The sequence below is a fragment of the Jaculus jaculus genome, chromosome 18 (assembly GCF_020740685.1).
Source record: "Jaculus jaculus isolate mJacJac1 chromosome 18, mJacJac1.mat.Y.cur, whole genome shotgun sequence".
NCBI lineage: Eukaryota > Metazoa > Chordata > Mammalia > Rodentia > Dipodidae > Jaculus > Jaculus jaculus.
Window position 1 is genome coordinate 60006774 of NC_059119.1, and position 12971 is coordinate 60019744.

The 12971-nt window shown below is 46.5% G+C and overlaps 1 protein-coding gene across 1 annotated transcript in view; it reads left to right on the forward strand.

The window, feature by feature from the left end:
* The first annotated feature begins 425 nt into the window (after positions 1-425).
* Actr2 (actin related protein 2) overlaps positions 426-12971 on the forward strand; it is a 32994-nt gene continuing 20448 nt past the window's right edge. The window contains exons 1-2 of the mRNA XM_004660077.2: positions 426-553; positions 9537-9647. Coding sequence (XP_004660134.1) covers positions 506-553; positions 9537-9647 — 159 coding nt within the window. The 5' untranslated portion in view covers positions 426-505. The remainder of the gene's footprint in view (positions 554-9536; positions 9648-12971) is intronic.

Consider the following 12971-nt stretch of genomic DNA (forward strand, 5'->3'; position numbering starts at 1 on the left):
GAGCTGGGGGGCTGTAGTGAGCAAAGAGGCTGAGGCTGGGGGGCACCCACCCTCGTTCTCTTGGCCACCGTGGCACAGTAAGGCTGGAAAGGAGAGCTACGGAACGAACGCATGCTTTCTAACGGCCACCTGGTTGACCCTGCAAGGCCCCGGTGCAACGACGCCCCAGGTCCCTGAAGCCTCGGCCTAGCTGCACCGACAGCCCGCGAGCGAGCGAGCCGCAGCGCCGCCGGAAGCCGGCCACCGTCCGGCCGGAAGCGAGGCGCGGTGCACCCCGGGGCGCGGCAAGCCCGGACGCCTCACGGGGATGCGTCGCTTCTCATTGGCCGGCACCGCTGCCAGTCACGGTGAGCTTCGTTCCGCTCGGCCCAATCGGCGCCGGCGCTCAGCCAGCCGTGGGCGGGAACTTCCGGTCAGGTGCCAAGTTGAACGAGGGAGGGGCCGCGAAGAGGAGGAAGAGGCCAGGGCGGCGGCGGCGGCGGCGGCGGTTCTCCCCGGGTGGACGATGGACAGCCAGGGCAGGAAGGTGGTGGTGTGCGACAACGGCACCGGGGTAGGTAACCCCGCGAGGGCGATGCGGCGGGCACCGGGGTGTGCGGGCCCTCGGTTCCCAGGGCAGCTCTTCCGGGCCCTCGGGGCGGCTGGGCGCGAGCACGGGCGGGGAGGATCCGGGGCGCCCCTGACCCTGCCCCCCCAAGGCTGCACCCCACCGGCTTAGGTCCCGTCTGCTGCCCTGCGGGGGGTGGGGGAGTGTCGGCTCTGGGTATGATGATGAGGGTGCGAGGTGGGCCCCCAAAGCGATGGAGCAGGGAAAGACTGGGTCGATGTGGGTCCATGTCCTGGACTCGCTGGTGTGGAGGAGGAGGAAGGCCCGGAAGCCTTCCTCTTCCCTGTAGAGCTGAAGATGCCGAAGGGAGGCAGGAAACAGATTTGCAGAAGGGGGTGGGGGGAAAGGGGAAGTGCTCTCATGCAGTGGGGCCACAGACCTTGCACAGGGTGCTTATCTGCCAATCAGGAGGGCTTGTTGGCTTGCCCTACCTGTTTCTTGGTGGGGAGAAAAAGAGGGTCGACAGCTCATCGTTTTACTTTTTTTTTTTTTTTTTTTCGGGGTAGGGGTTTCGCTTTAGCCCAGGCTGACCTGGAATTCACTATGGAGTCTCAGGGTGGCCTCGAACTCACTGTGATCTCCTACCTCTGCCTCCCGAGTGCTAGAATTAAAGGCGTGTGTCTCCACAACTGGCTTGTCGTTTTACTTGAAAAGAAAATGTTTTATTCACTTATTTATTTGAGAGACAGGGTGATAAAGGCAGATAGAGAGAATGGGCATGCTAAGGCCTCCAGCCACTGCAAAGGAACTCCAGACACCTGTGCCACCTTGTGCATCTTTCTTACGTGGGTACTGGGGGAACCGGACCTGGGTCCTGAGGCTTTGCAGGCATGTGCCTGAGCCGCTAAGACATCTCTGTCCAGCCCTCGTTTTACTTTTGGTTCTATATGCTGGTAGTTTGGCCCAGAAGTAACCCCTCTTAGGACCATTGAGCTCCGTGGGATGATTTGGGCAGATCTAGGAGTTCTCCAAGTGTTACTTTACTGACGTTGGAGGAAAGATAGTTTTTTTTTTTTTTTTAAATCTTTTTGGTTCATTATTTATTTATTTATTTGAGAGCGACAGACATAGAGAGAAAGACAGATAGAGGGAGAGAGAGAGAATGGGCGCGCCAGGGCTTCCAGCCTCTGCAAACGAACTCCAGACGCATGCGCCCCTTGTGCATCTGGCTAACGTGGGACCTGGGGAACCGAGCCTTGAACCGGGGTCCTTAGGCTTCACAGGCGAGCGCTTAACCGCTAAGCCATCTCTCCAGCCCGGAAAGATAGTTTTGCCTCCTCTCGTCTGTGTCCTTTTTATTTTCAAGTGCAGGATAACACATTTCTTTTGAAAATTGTCAGAATCAAGTTGAAGTTCGAAAATTGTCTCTTGCCACCCTTCCTCATTGAAAAATGTATTTTGGAGCTAGGCATGGTGGTGCATGCTTTTAATCTGAGCACTCAGGAGGGAGAGGTGGGTAGAATAAGTTCAAGGCCAACCTGACACTGCATAGTGAATTCCAGGTCAGCCTGGGCTAGAGTGAGATCCTACCTTGAGAAATTTAAAAAAGAAAAAGGAAAAAAAAGGTATTTTGGGATACAAAGTCACAAATTTGAATATAAACATGCTGCAAATGAACTCCAGGCTCATGGGCTACTTTCTGCATCCGACCTATGTGGGTACTGGGGGATTAAACCCGGGCCAGCAAGCTTTTGCAAGCAAGCACTTTAACTGCTAAAACAATCTCTCCAGCCCTATTTTTTTGTTTTTGCTTTTTGTTTTTGATTTTGCTTTTGATTTTGTTTTTTGAGGTAGGGTCTCAGTCTAGCTCAGGCTGACCTGGAATTCACTATGGAATCTCAGGGTGCCTCAAACTCACAGTGATCCTAAAACTTAGCTCTGCCTCCTGAGTGCTGGGATTAAAGGCATGTGACACCACACTTGGCTTGTTTGCTCTTTATTAAAGGTATTAGGTGTTTTCAAACTTCATGTGGGGAATTTTTTTGAACCCAGGACTTCATATGTTCTCCCTTTCTTTCCTGAGAAGTTTATTTCTATAAATCCTCTAGCAGGTCCACAATTGCATATTGTAAGAGTAGGTTCAATCTTTTTTAAAAAATTTCATTTATTTATTTGCAAGCAGAGAGTAAAGACAAGAGATAATGGGGTGCCAGGGCCTCTGGTCACCACAAACTAACTCCAGAGTCATGTGCCACTTTGTGCATCTGGTTTTACATGGGTACTGGGAATTTGAACCCAGGCTACCAGGCTTTGCAAGCAAGCACCTTTAACCACTGAGCCACATCCTCTGTTGATATTTATTTGAGAGAGGAAGAAAGAGTGAGAGAATATGGTGTGCCAGGTCCTCTTGTTGCTGCAAAGGAATTCCAGGTGCATGCATCACTTTGTGCATCTGGCTTTACATGGATCCTGGGGGATGAGACCTGGGTTGTCAGGCTTTGCAGGCAAGTGCCTTAACCACTGAACCATCTCTCCAGCCCAGGCATGTTCTGCTGATTGCATACCACATACTGGTCTTGCTCTGTTTCTTCATTCCCAGATGGACCCATCTAGCCTAGGGGAGGAAATACTGAAATGTGTTTGCTTCTGCTTCTTAACTGTTCTAATTTGCTTTCTGGAAAAGAAGCTACTCAGAGTGGCTGGGTAGGCAAAAGTCTGGCTATCTGTTAAGCTGTAGGCTTTGGTTTCATTCAGATTGGGTCCAGGCCCTGGTCTGTGTATGGTGTCAGCCAACTTTACTGATTTAGTCAACAGTGTGTTTATTAAGCAGCAAAATGAAGATTTCCCTAGTGACTACTGGGTTGCTGGCTCAGAGCTTAATAATGTTTAGTGTCATAAAGAAGCTTGCAGTGCTGAGCGTGGTGATACACGTCTTTAATTCCAATAATGGGGAGGCAGAGGTAGGAGGATCACCGTGAGTTCAAGGCCACCCTGAGACTCCATAGTGAATTCCAGGTCAGCCTGAGCTAGAGTGAGACCCTACCTCGAAAAAAAAAAAACAAAAAAAGGGTGAAGAGATGGCTTAGTGGATAGGCGTTTGCCTGTGAAACCTAAGGACCCTGGTTTGAGGCTTGATTCCTCAGGACCCACGTAAGCCAGGTGCCCAAGGGGCCGCATGCATCTGGAGTTCATTTGCAGTCTCAGGATCAGTAATGCCGGACTGAGAGCAGAAAGACCACAGCTTCAAGGCCAGCTTAGGCACGCTGTGTGTCAGGGTAGTTGGGCTTCTCCCTCCGACCCCTCCTTGAGGAAAGAGTTCCATGGAGTGGCCATAGCAAGGCCTTTCTTCCTTGTTGCTTCAAGGAACACCGTGCCTCTTACCATCCAATGACTCAGTGGGAAGAAAGTTTGCTCAAACCACAGTGCTACCGAGAGGAAAGGAAGCTATATATGGTAAAGTCTTAAATACAGCCGGTTACACCCAATCAGAGAACTATGTTACCAAGTCTTAAAATGATTGACGTGGGGGGGGGATTTTAGGAATTGATACTAAATGAGTCTAGAAAAGAATTTTCTTTGTATTTTGTCACACTGTGGCTTCTTAAAAAAATATTTTATTTTTATTTATTTACTTATTTAACAGAGAAAGAGGGAGAGAGAAGGAGAGAGAGAGAATGGGCGCACCAGGGCCTCTAGCCACTGCAAACAAACTCCAGACGCCTTTGCCCCCTTGTGCATCTGGCTAACGTGGGTTCTGGGGAATCGAACCAGGGTCCTTTGGCCTTGCAGGCAAATGCCTTAACCGTTAAGCCATCCCTCCAGTCCCCCCCCTTTTTTTTTGAAAGAGTGATATGACTCCTTAGTAGTGTGCTTCTGTAGCATGCAGGAGACCCTGAGTTCTGTCCCCAGCACCCCATAACCCTGTGTGAGCACGAATGTCCTAACCTAGCACTTGGGAGGATCAGAAGGGCCTGGTCTTGCTAAGCTACATGGGGCGTTTTGAGACCAACCTCACTCACTACTGAATACCTTGTCTCCAGAAAGAGGAGGGGCACAAAAACACAGCAACAAAAGAAAACCATACTTTAATCCCAGCACTTGGGAGGCTGAAGTAGGATTGCTGTGACTTCAAGGCCAGTTTTAGAGTACATAGTGAATTCCAGGTCAGCCTGAACCAGAACAAGAAGCTACCTCAAAAAACAAATAAAATTAAAAAAAAAAAAGCACCTAAGTTGGACTTCATCAGAATTTAAAAGTGTCTGCTACAAAAGATGACGATGTGAAGCCGGGAGATTGCTGGTAGTTTCAAGGCCCACCTGGGCTACATGATAGAGTCCCATTTTCAAAAAATAATAATAAGCCAGGTGTGGTAGTGCACGCCTTTAATCCCAGCACTTGGGAGGCAGAGGTAGGAGGATCGCCATGAGTTCGAGGCCACCCTGAGACTACATAGTGAATTCCAGGTCAGCCTGGGCCAGAGTGAGACTCTACCTTGAAAAATTGGAAAAAAAAAAATCTATTTATTTGAGAGAGAAGGGACACACCAGGGCCTTGCTACAAACTCCAAATACATGTGCCATGTTGTGCTTCTGGCTTTATGTGGATGCTGGGGAGTCAAACCCAGGCTGGCAGGCTTTGCAAGCAAGTGCCCTTAACTGCCAAGCCGTCTCCCCAGCACCTAATTTTATATTGTTGAAATGGGTTAGTTTTTTATTATTATTATTATTATTATTATTATTATAACAGAATGCATTCACATTTGGAATAGGGTAAATGGTCCGGTTTTCACTGGTTTAGTGGAGTATCTACCACAGAATTCTAAGACAGCATGTGCTTGCCAGCAAGCTACTGCTTGGGCACAGTAAGAGTAAATAGTTTTAGCTTGAGTTGGCTTCTTGTGTGTTTTTTTAAATAGTGTCTCGTGTAGCCCAGGCTGGCCGCAGACTTGCCAGGTAGACAAAGGTACCCTTCAATTCCTGATCCTCCCATCTCTACTTCCCAAGTGATGAAGCTATGGGCGCTTTTCCATACAGCGCCAGGAGCGGAGTCCAGGGCCTGCTAGACAGGCCCTCTGCCACTGCAGCTATAACCCCGGGCCCAAGAGTAGGGTTTTTTTTTTAATTTTTAAGTTTTTATTTGAGAGAGTCAGATAGAGAGAACTGGCATATCAGGGCCTTCAGCCACTGCAACAAATGCCAGATGCATGCACCACCTTGTGCAGCTGGCTTTACGTGGGTACTGGGGAATCGAACTTGGGTCCTTTGCCTTCATAGGCAAGCGCCATAACCACTAAGCCATCTTTCCAGCCCAAGGGTAGTTTTATTAGTAAATAGTTGCATTACTATTTTCTTTTCCTGCTAATAGTAGCTTCAGTTTTTTTATTAATTTTTATTTTTTTAATTTTTATTAGCATTTTCCATGATTATAAAAAAATCCTGTGTTAATTCCCTCCCCCCCCCACTTTCTCCTTTGAAATTCCATTCTCCATCATATTACCTCCCCATAACAATCATTGTACTTACATATATACAATATCAACCTATTAAGTACCCTCCTCCCTTCCTTTCCCTTCCCTTTATGTCTCCTTTTTAACTTACTGGCCTCTGCTACTAAGTATTTTCATTCTCACACATAAGCCCAGTCATCTGTAGCTAGGATCCACATATGAGAGAGAACATGTGGCATTTGGCTTTCTGGGCCTGGGTTACCTGACTTAGTATAATCCTTTCCAGGTCCATCCATTTTTCTGCAAATTTCATAACTTCATTTTTATTTACCGCTGAGTAGAACTCCATTGTATAAATGTGCCACATCTTCATTATCCACTCATCATAGTGGCTTCAGTTTTAAAAGCCTAGGTTTTTTTTTTTTTACCTCCTCCACTTTAGTAAAGCAGTAATAGTGATGCAAGATTTTGGGGGTTCGGGGAGGACTTATGAACTCCAACTTTTGGTCCCTTGTCTATTTTAACAAAACTAAAAAAACAGACTCTGGGAAGGATTAATTATGAATTACTGAGTTTATTTAAGGGAGAATTAAGATATAGGGAGAAGCTAGGCATGGTGGCACACACCTTTAGTCCCAGCACTCGGGAAGCAGAGGTAGGAGGATTGCCGTGAGTTCGAGGTCACCCTGAGACTCCATCATGAAGGGTCACTCTGGGCTAGAGTCAGACCCTACCTCGAAAAAAAAAACAAACAAAAGACCCAGGGAGAAGACTGGCTGAAAAGCTCTAGGCAGGGGAGGATTCTTGTCCTGCTGGAAAGGGAGAGGAGAGAGGACCAAAGACACAGTTCAAGTAAAAGAGCAGAGGGGCTAAGAAACAGTGACGAATGATCAGACAGGGAATGGAAGACAGAAGGGACCCCAGAGCACCGCGCAGAAGTCCAGCAGGAAGTACCGAGCTCGAGAGAAAGCTCTCCTGCCCTCGGGGTTCTCCTAGAGGCTGAGCAGAGGGAGAAACAGCAGGTTCCTGCTGGCCTGGGCGGGGGACGTCTCTGCAGCCATCTTGGATGGGACAGGAGCAGACGCACGTTCCAGCTCTGTCAAGGCCAGCGGGGTGACATCTGGCTCTCTGTGCTCCTGCCCCCGACTTAGCAGCCTGAAAGAATCTAGCTTCCCATCTCCTCCTTTTTTTAAAATTTTTTTAAATGTTTCATTTATTTGAGAACAACTGACAGAGAGAAAGAGACAGGTACATGTATAGAGAGAATGGGCGCGCCAGGGCCTCCAGCCACTTCAGACGAACTCCAGACGCGTGCGCCCCCTTGTGCATCTGGCTAACGTGGGTCCTGGGGAAGTGAGCCTCGAACCGGGGTCCTTAGGCTTCACAGGCAAGCGCTTAACCACTAAGCCATCTCTCCAGCCCTCCCATCTCCTTCAGTGGCAGCTCCTGGTTTTTTTATGGCTTTAGTCATGGCAGATGTTGTTCTGAGGCACTTGGCATGTTTGGAACCTAGAGGGCCACTGAAGGGTTGAAGATGTGAACTGTCGTCTGCACAGCTGTAATTAGAAGACGACGTCGTTTCCCGTTTCACCACATCCGGAGTTGCCACTGTGCGGCTGTGGCTCAACATGACGGGCACCTACCAGCCTGGGGGCCGGCCCAGCTCCTGCCTGCTCTTGTAATAAAGTCACTTACGTACATGGCACAGGCAGAAAATGGTCATTTTAAAGTTTGTAGTTTTGTTCATTTTGATTCCTTTTTCCTTATGTCCCTCCGCCAGTGATAGGGTTTGAGCCTGGGTTTTTGTGCATGCTAGGCAGGTATTCCACCACTGAGCCGTGTCCTCTCTTCAGTTCCTGTGAGAGAATATTTTTTGTGGGCTGGAGAGATGGCTTAGCGGTTAAGCGCTTGCCTGTGAAGCCTAAGGACCCCGGTTCGAGGCTCGGTTCCCCAGGTCCCACGTTAGCCAGATGCACAAGGGGGCGCACGCGTCTGGAGTTCGTTTGCAGTGGCTGGAGGCCCTGGTGCGCCCATTCTCTCTCTCTCTCTTTCTGTCTGTCTCTCTCCCTCTCCTCTTCCCTGTCTGTTGCTCTCAAATAAGTGAATTAAAATTTTTTTTAAAAATATTGTTGCCAGGGATATAGTAGTAGAGAGCTTGCCTAACGTGCACAAAAGCTTGTCTGTAAAAGTAGTGTTGGGTGTGCCCTCCTTGGAGACGTGCTCCATCTGAGTGTGAGTTTGTTATCTGAGATTACTGCATAAATTCTCAAAATATAAAAAGTAGGTGAAAATGACTAGAAGATACTTCTTTTCATATGCTATTAGTCAAAATTTTTCCATTTTTGTAACATGAGGTTGCTTAAGTAAAGTGCCTAAAATAATAGAAAGCCTGCTTTAGATTCAAACCCTTGTTTTGTTCATTTTCTAAGCCCCACCCCCTTTCGAGGCCGGGCTTCAGTCTTGTCCATGCTGACCTAGAGCTCATTCCGTAGCCCAAGCAGGCCTTGAACTCACAGCAGTCCTCCTTCCTCAGCCTCCCGAGTGTGGAGATTAGAGGTGTCAGGCACCGCGCCCAGCTCACACTTCTCGTTTTTAAAATTACTGAGCATTTGTCAAGTGACCATACCCATGCCAGCACTGCCTGAGTGGCCACTGTGTGCTGAGGCCTCTGACAGGCGACAGGCTCCGGTGCGAGCTGCTGTGCCCAGCCCGTGCCAAGTGTGGCTTTCCCTTCAGCAGGCTTCACCAGGAGGTGAACGTGTGTTCTGAAAGTACGTGCTACCATTGGGCAGTGAAAGCAGATGAGTCTACAAAAAGTCGTGTGACTACTCTGGTGGTTTGAAAGCACAAGTTTGTTTTGTTTTGTTTCCCCGAGGTAGGGTCTCACTCTGGCCCAGGCTGACCTGGAATTCACTATGTAGTCTCAGGGTGGCTTCGAACTCTTGGCGATCTTCCTACCTCTGCCTCCTGAGTGCTGGGATTAAAGGCGTGCGCCACCACGCCCGGCTCAGATACTGTTTTTTTTAATATTTTTATTTATTTGACAGAGAAAAAGAAAGAGAGGGAATGGGTGTGCCAGGGCCTCCAGCCACTGCAAATGAACTCCAGATGCTTGGGCCCTCTTGTGCATCAGATACCATTTTTATTGTATTTTATTTTAAAATTTTATTTATTTATTTACGGTTTTTCAAGGTAGGGTATTACTCTGGCCCAGGCTGACCTGGAATTCACTATGTAGTTTCAGGCTGGCCTTGAACTCACAGTAATCCTCCTACCTCTGCCTTCCAAGTGCTGGGATTAAAGGCATGTGCCACCACCCCAGGCCTTATCTTATTTTTTGTTGTTTTTGAGGTAGGGTCTCACTGTACCCCAGGCTGACCTGGAATTCACAATGTAGTCACAGGGTGGCCTCAAACTCATGGCGATCCTCCTACATCTGCCCCCTGAGTTCTGGGATTAAAGGCGTGCACCTGTCCAGCTAGCGTTTTTAAATGACGGTAGTAAATACATGGATACTAACCTACTTTCGCTGTTTTCTTCCAGTTTGTGAAGTGTGGATATGCTGGCTCTAATTTTCCAGAACACATCTTCCCAGCTTTGGTTGGAAGACCTATTATCAGATCAACCACCAAAGTGGGAAACATTGAAATCAAGGTAATGTTTTATTTATTATTAAAATGACCATTGAGGCATGTGAAATTAAGCAGTTTTAAATTACAATGGCAGGAAAAGCAAAAGGGAGGGCCGAATTTCTCATAATTTAATTTGTATTAACACCTCAGCAGAGGCACAAAAACTGAAGGTAATTTCATCTAATGTTTTATGCATGGCTTGATGCCACTGCTATCTGGAGTACAATACTTGAGGTCTTTACACAAATACAGAGTACTGTTTAAGCTAGTGACTTAAGGTCCATTTCATAATTTGAGTTAAAAAATTTCAGAGGTTGGGGTTTAGCCCAGTGGTAGAAGATTTTGGGTTGGCCCCCAGCATGCATGCGTGCGCATACACAAAACCAAAAAGCCATAAAAAGAAATCAGACTAGCAAGTTTATGTCTTTGATATATGTTTCATTATATCTTAGTGGCACTTTGAGACTTTGGACTTTTCCTCCATATTTTTATAGGCCTACTTTTTAATATAGTCAAGTTAGGAAAACGCAGAAATGTAGGTATGGATTTCTCTTTTCCCTGAGAACACTTGATTTCCACAATGTACTGAAAAAAGCCTTCCGAACCATACGGGGAGAGAAGGGAATGTTGTGATCCCTTGCCAGGAGCCAAGCTGTGCTTTTCGTGGGAGAGTCTACATTAACTTTGATAGATTTCTCTCCCACAGGACTAGAAATCAAGCCAGAATTACTTTAGAAGAAAGAAAGAAACCGAACAATTTTAAGAACAGTGATCACCTATGGACTATCAGCCAGACCTCAAATTATACAGAATGCAGTAGAAATAGGCCTTCTGGTGAATAGTTTCTGAATCACTTCCCACTGTTGGTCCTGTGTGGGCAGTGTTGCCAGGCATTTCTTGAGTCATGTGAAGGATGAGGTAGGGTGTACATCTGGGGACACTTGGTGAACTGCCCTGAAAGGTGGTGATAGGTGGTAGAGATTTGCTGCATTAGATCTCATCAGCGACTAGAGAGTTGAGCTACACAAGGCCAACACAAGGGCAAACTGAAACTTGGCTTCTGTGGAAGCTTTATAATGACCAGAGGTAGTGAATTCTGACCTCTTGTTAGGTCAAAAAACGGCCGGGCGTGGTGGCGCACGCCCTTCATCCCAGCACTCGGGAGGCAGAGGTAGGAGGATCGCTGTGAGTTCGAGGCCACCCTGAGACTACATAGTGAATTCCAGGTCAGCCTGGGCTAGAGTGAGACCCTACCTCGAAAAACAACACAAACAAAAAACTACACTGGTACCCTCAGTTTTATGACTTAGATGAGGTCTTTTGGTTTAAAGGAGTTCTTACTTTTTATGAACTTCCATTCTGGTTGAGTCCTGGCTGGAATGTCACCTTGAAATTTAGCTACTAATGTGATTAGGACAAACTGTTGTTTGGAAGGAATGCTTTTTATTTACTACCTGGCTTCTTACTTTAATGGACAATACAATTTTTGCAGTATAGAGAAATACTGTATACAGGCATTTTTACTCTCCAGCATGGACAGTGCTAACAGTATCGCCTCTTTCATTCTCACATTCTTGCCTTTCAAGTCCAAGTAGAAATTGAACTGGTTGGTAACATTAGGCAGTGTTCTCACGGAGGACTACCTCAGTAGCATTGCCACTACTTTGTCCTCTGTTCTAGGGACCCAGTTCTCTGCATTCTGCCCAGTCTTGTAAGTCCTCCCAGTCACAATTGTCTTTCCAGTAGGAAATAGTAAAAAGAGACCAGTGTCAAATTTCACTTGAACCTGAACTAATGTTCTGCCCACTCAGCTAGCTAGACCGTTGCTGTGATAGCATTTCTTTTTCTTAAAGCTCTTAAATCTAATAATGAATTAAAGAATTACTTTTTCAAGTTTCTGTGCTTAGTAAATTGATTTATACTTGTAAGTCTTGTTAGCTAGAATATGATGGTACACTAAAACAATGAAAATTTAGATCATTTAGTTTATTTTTATTCAGGAGTAGTAACTGTCCGTGTTAATTTGGCCCTGATTATTAACTCCATAAAATACAATAATACTGCATCTGACCTCAAGCTAATGTGTCTCTGTTGCTTGTATGTTTAAAACTTTCAGTAAGGATTTTATTTAGGCCTTTTCTGACTCTTCCTTCTCTTTCTTTACCTTTCTTGACCTGTTGAAGTAGAGTAACAAAAAGATGGTAAGTGAGGTCGCACATGCTCTGTTTGTTTTCCACTTTGCTTGGTGGGACAGTAGTTGTTGTTTTGTGTCCCTTTAGTACTGGGGAGGGGGGAGAGTCCATATTTTGATTTTTAAGTACTTTAATTTTTAACCTTTTCCATTGCTTCAGTTTGGTAGCAACTAAGTCCTATGCTTTCCTGATTGCATTCAGTGGGCCAAACAATAACTGATTACTAACATAGTTTTGAATTGCTTTCCTTGTTTTTCTCGTAGATGAATGTTATAACTAAAATGGAATGTGGTGTGCGTAATGTTAGAAATGAAACGAAGTGGCTTTGTGTAGGATGTGTGCGATGCTGAGCGTTGGGGTGAAGATGCTGCATTTGGACGGCTCGCCTCATTGACTAATGACACGCATTGCGCACCTTGCGCCTAGATTTGTGCCTAGTGTGCCTATCTATGTACATTTAGTCAATGTGAGTAAAAACTCAGTATGAACCTGAATCACAAATGGAAAGGGACTGAGAGAATGACTGGCTTCAGTATCATTCTTTCCAGTGAGATAATTTGACATCTGAGAATGAATAAGAAAGAGGTACAGCATGTAATGCTGTCCCACAGACAACAGGCCTCCCCTCCCACAGTAAGTCAGCTTCCTGTGGTACCTTCTTCTTTTTTGCTGCAGGCTTGCCGGGCCTGGCCTAGATATCTGACTCTTAGGTTACATTTTCCTGTGGTAATCTTAAGTGCTGTATGGTAATTTCACTTTTGTTTTTATGTTGTTTCTAAACATCTTGACAGAGGTAAATATCAGGCATTTTAATGATGCATTTTATTAGTAATGGAAATTGTAAAGCTTTGTTATTGATTGATTGATGAATCTTTTTCAAAGTAGGCTCTCTAGCCCCTGGGCTGGCCTGGATCTCACTCTGGTCCCAGGCTGGCCTCAAACTCACGGTGGTCCTCCTACCTCTGCCTCCCTAGTGCTGGATTAAAGGTGTGAGCCACCACGCCTGGTACTTTGTTAAAATATGTTTATTCCCCCTCCTCCCCCACTGATTGCTACTCGCCCAACTCCATGGTGAACACCAGCAGTCCCACTAAGGAGGCCTCCGTGGAGTGGCGACAGGAAGGAGGGAAACAAGATGTGACATGTCCATGCAA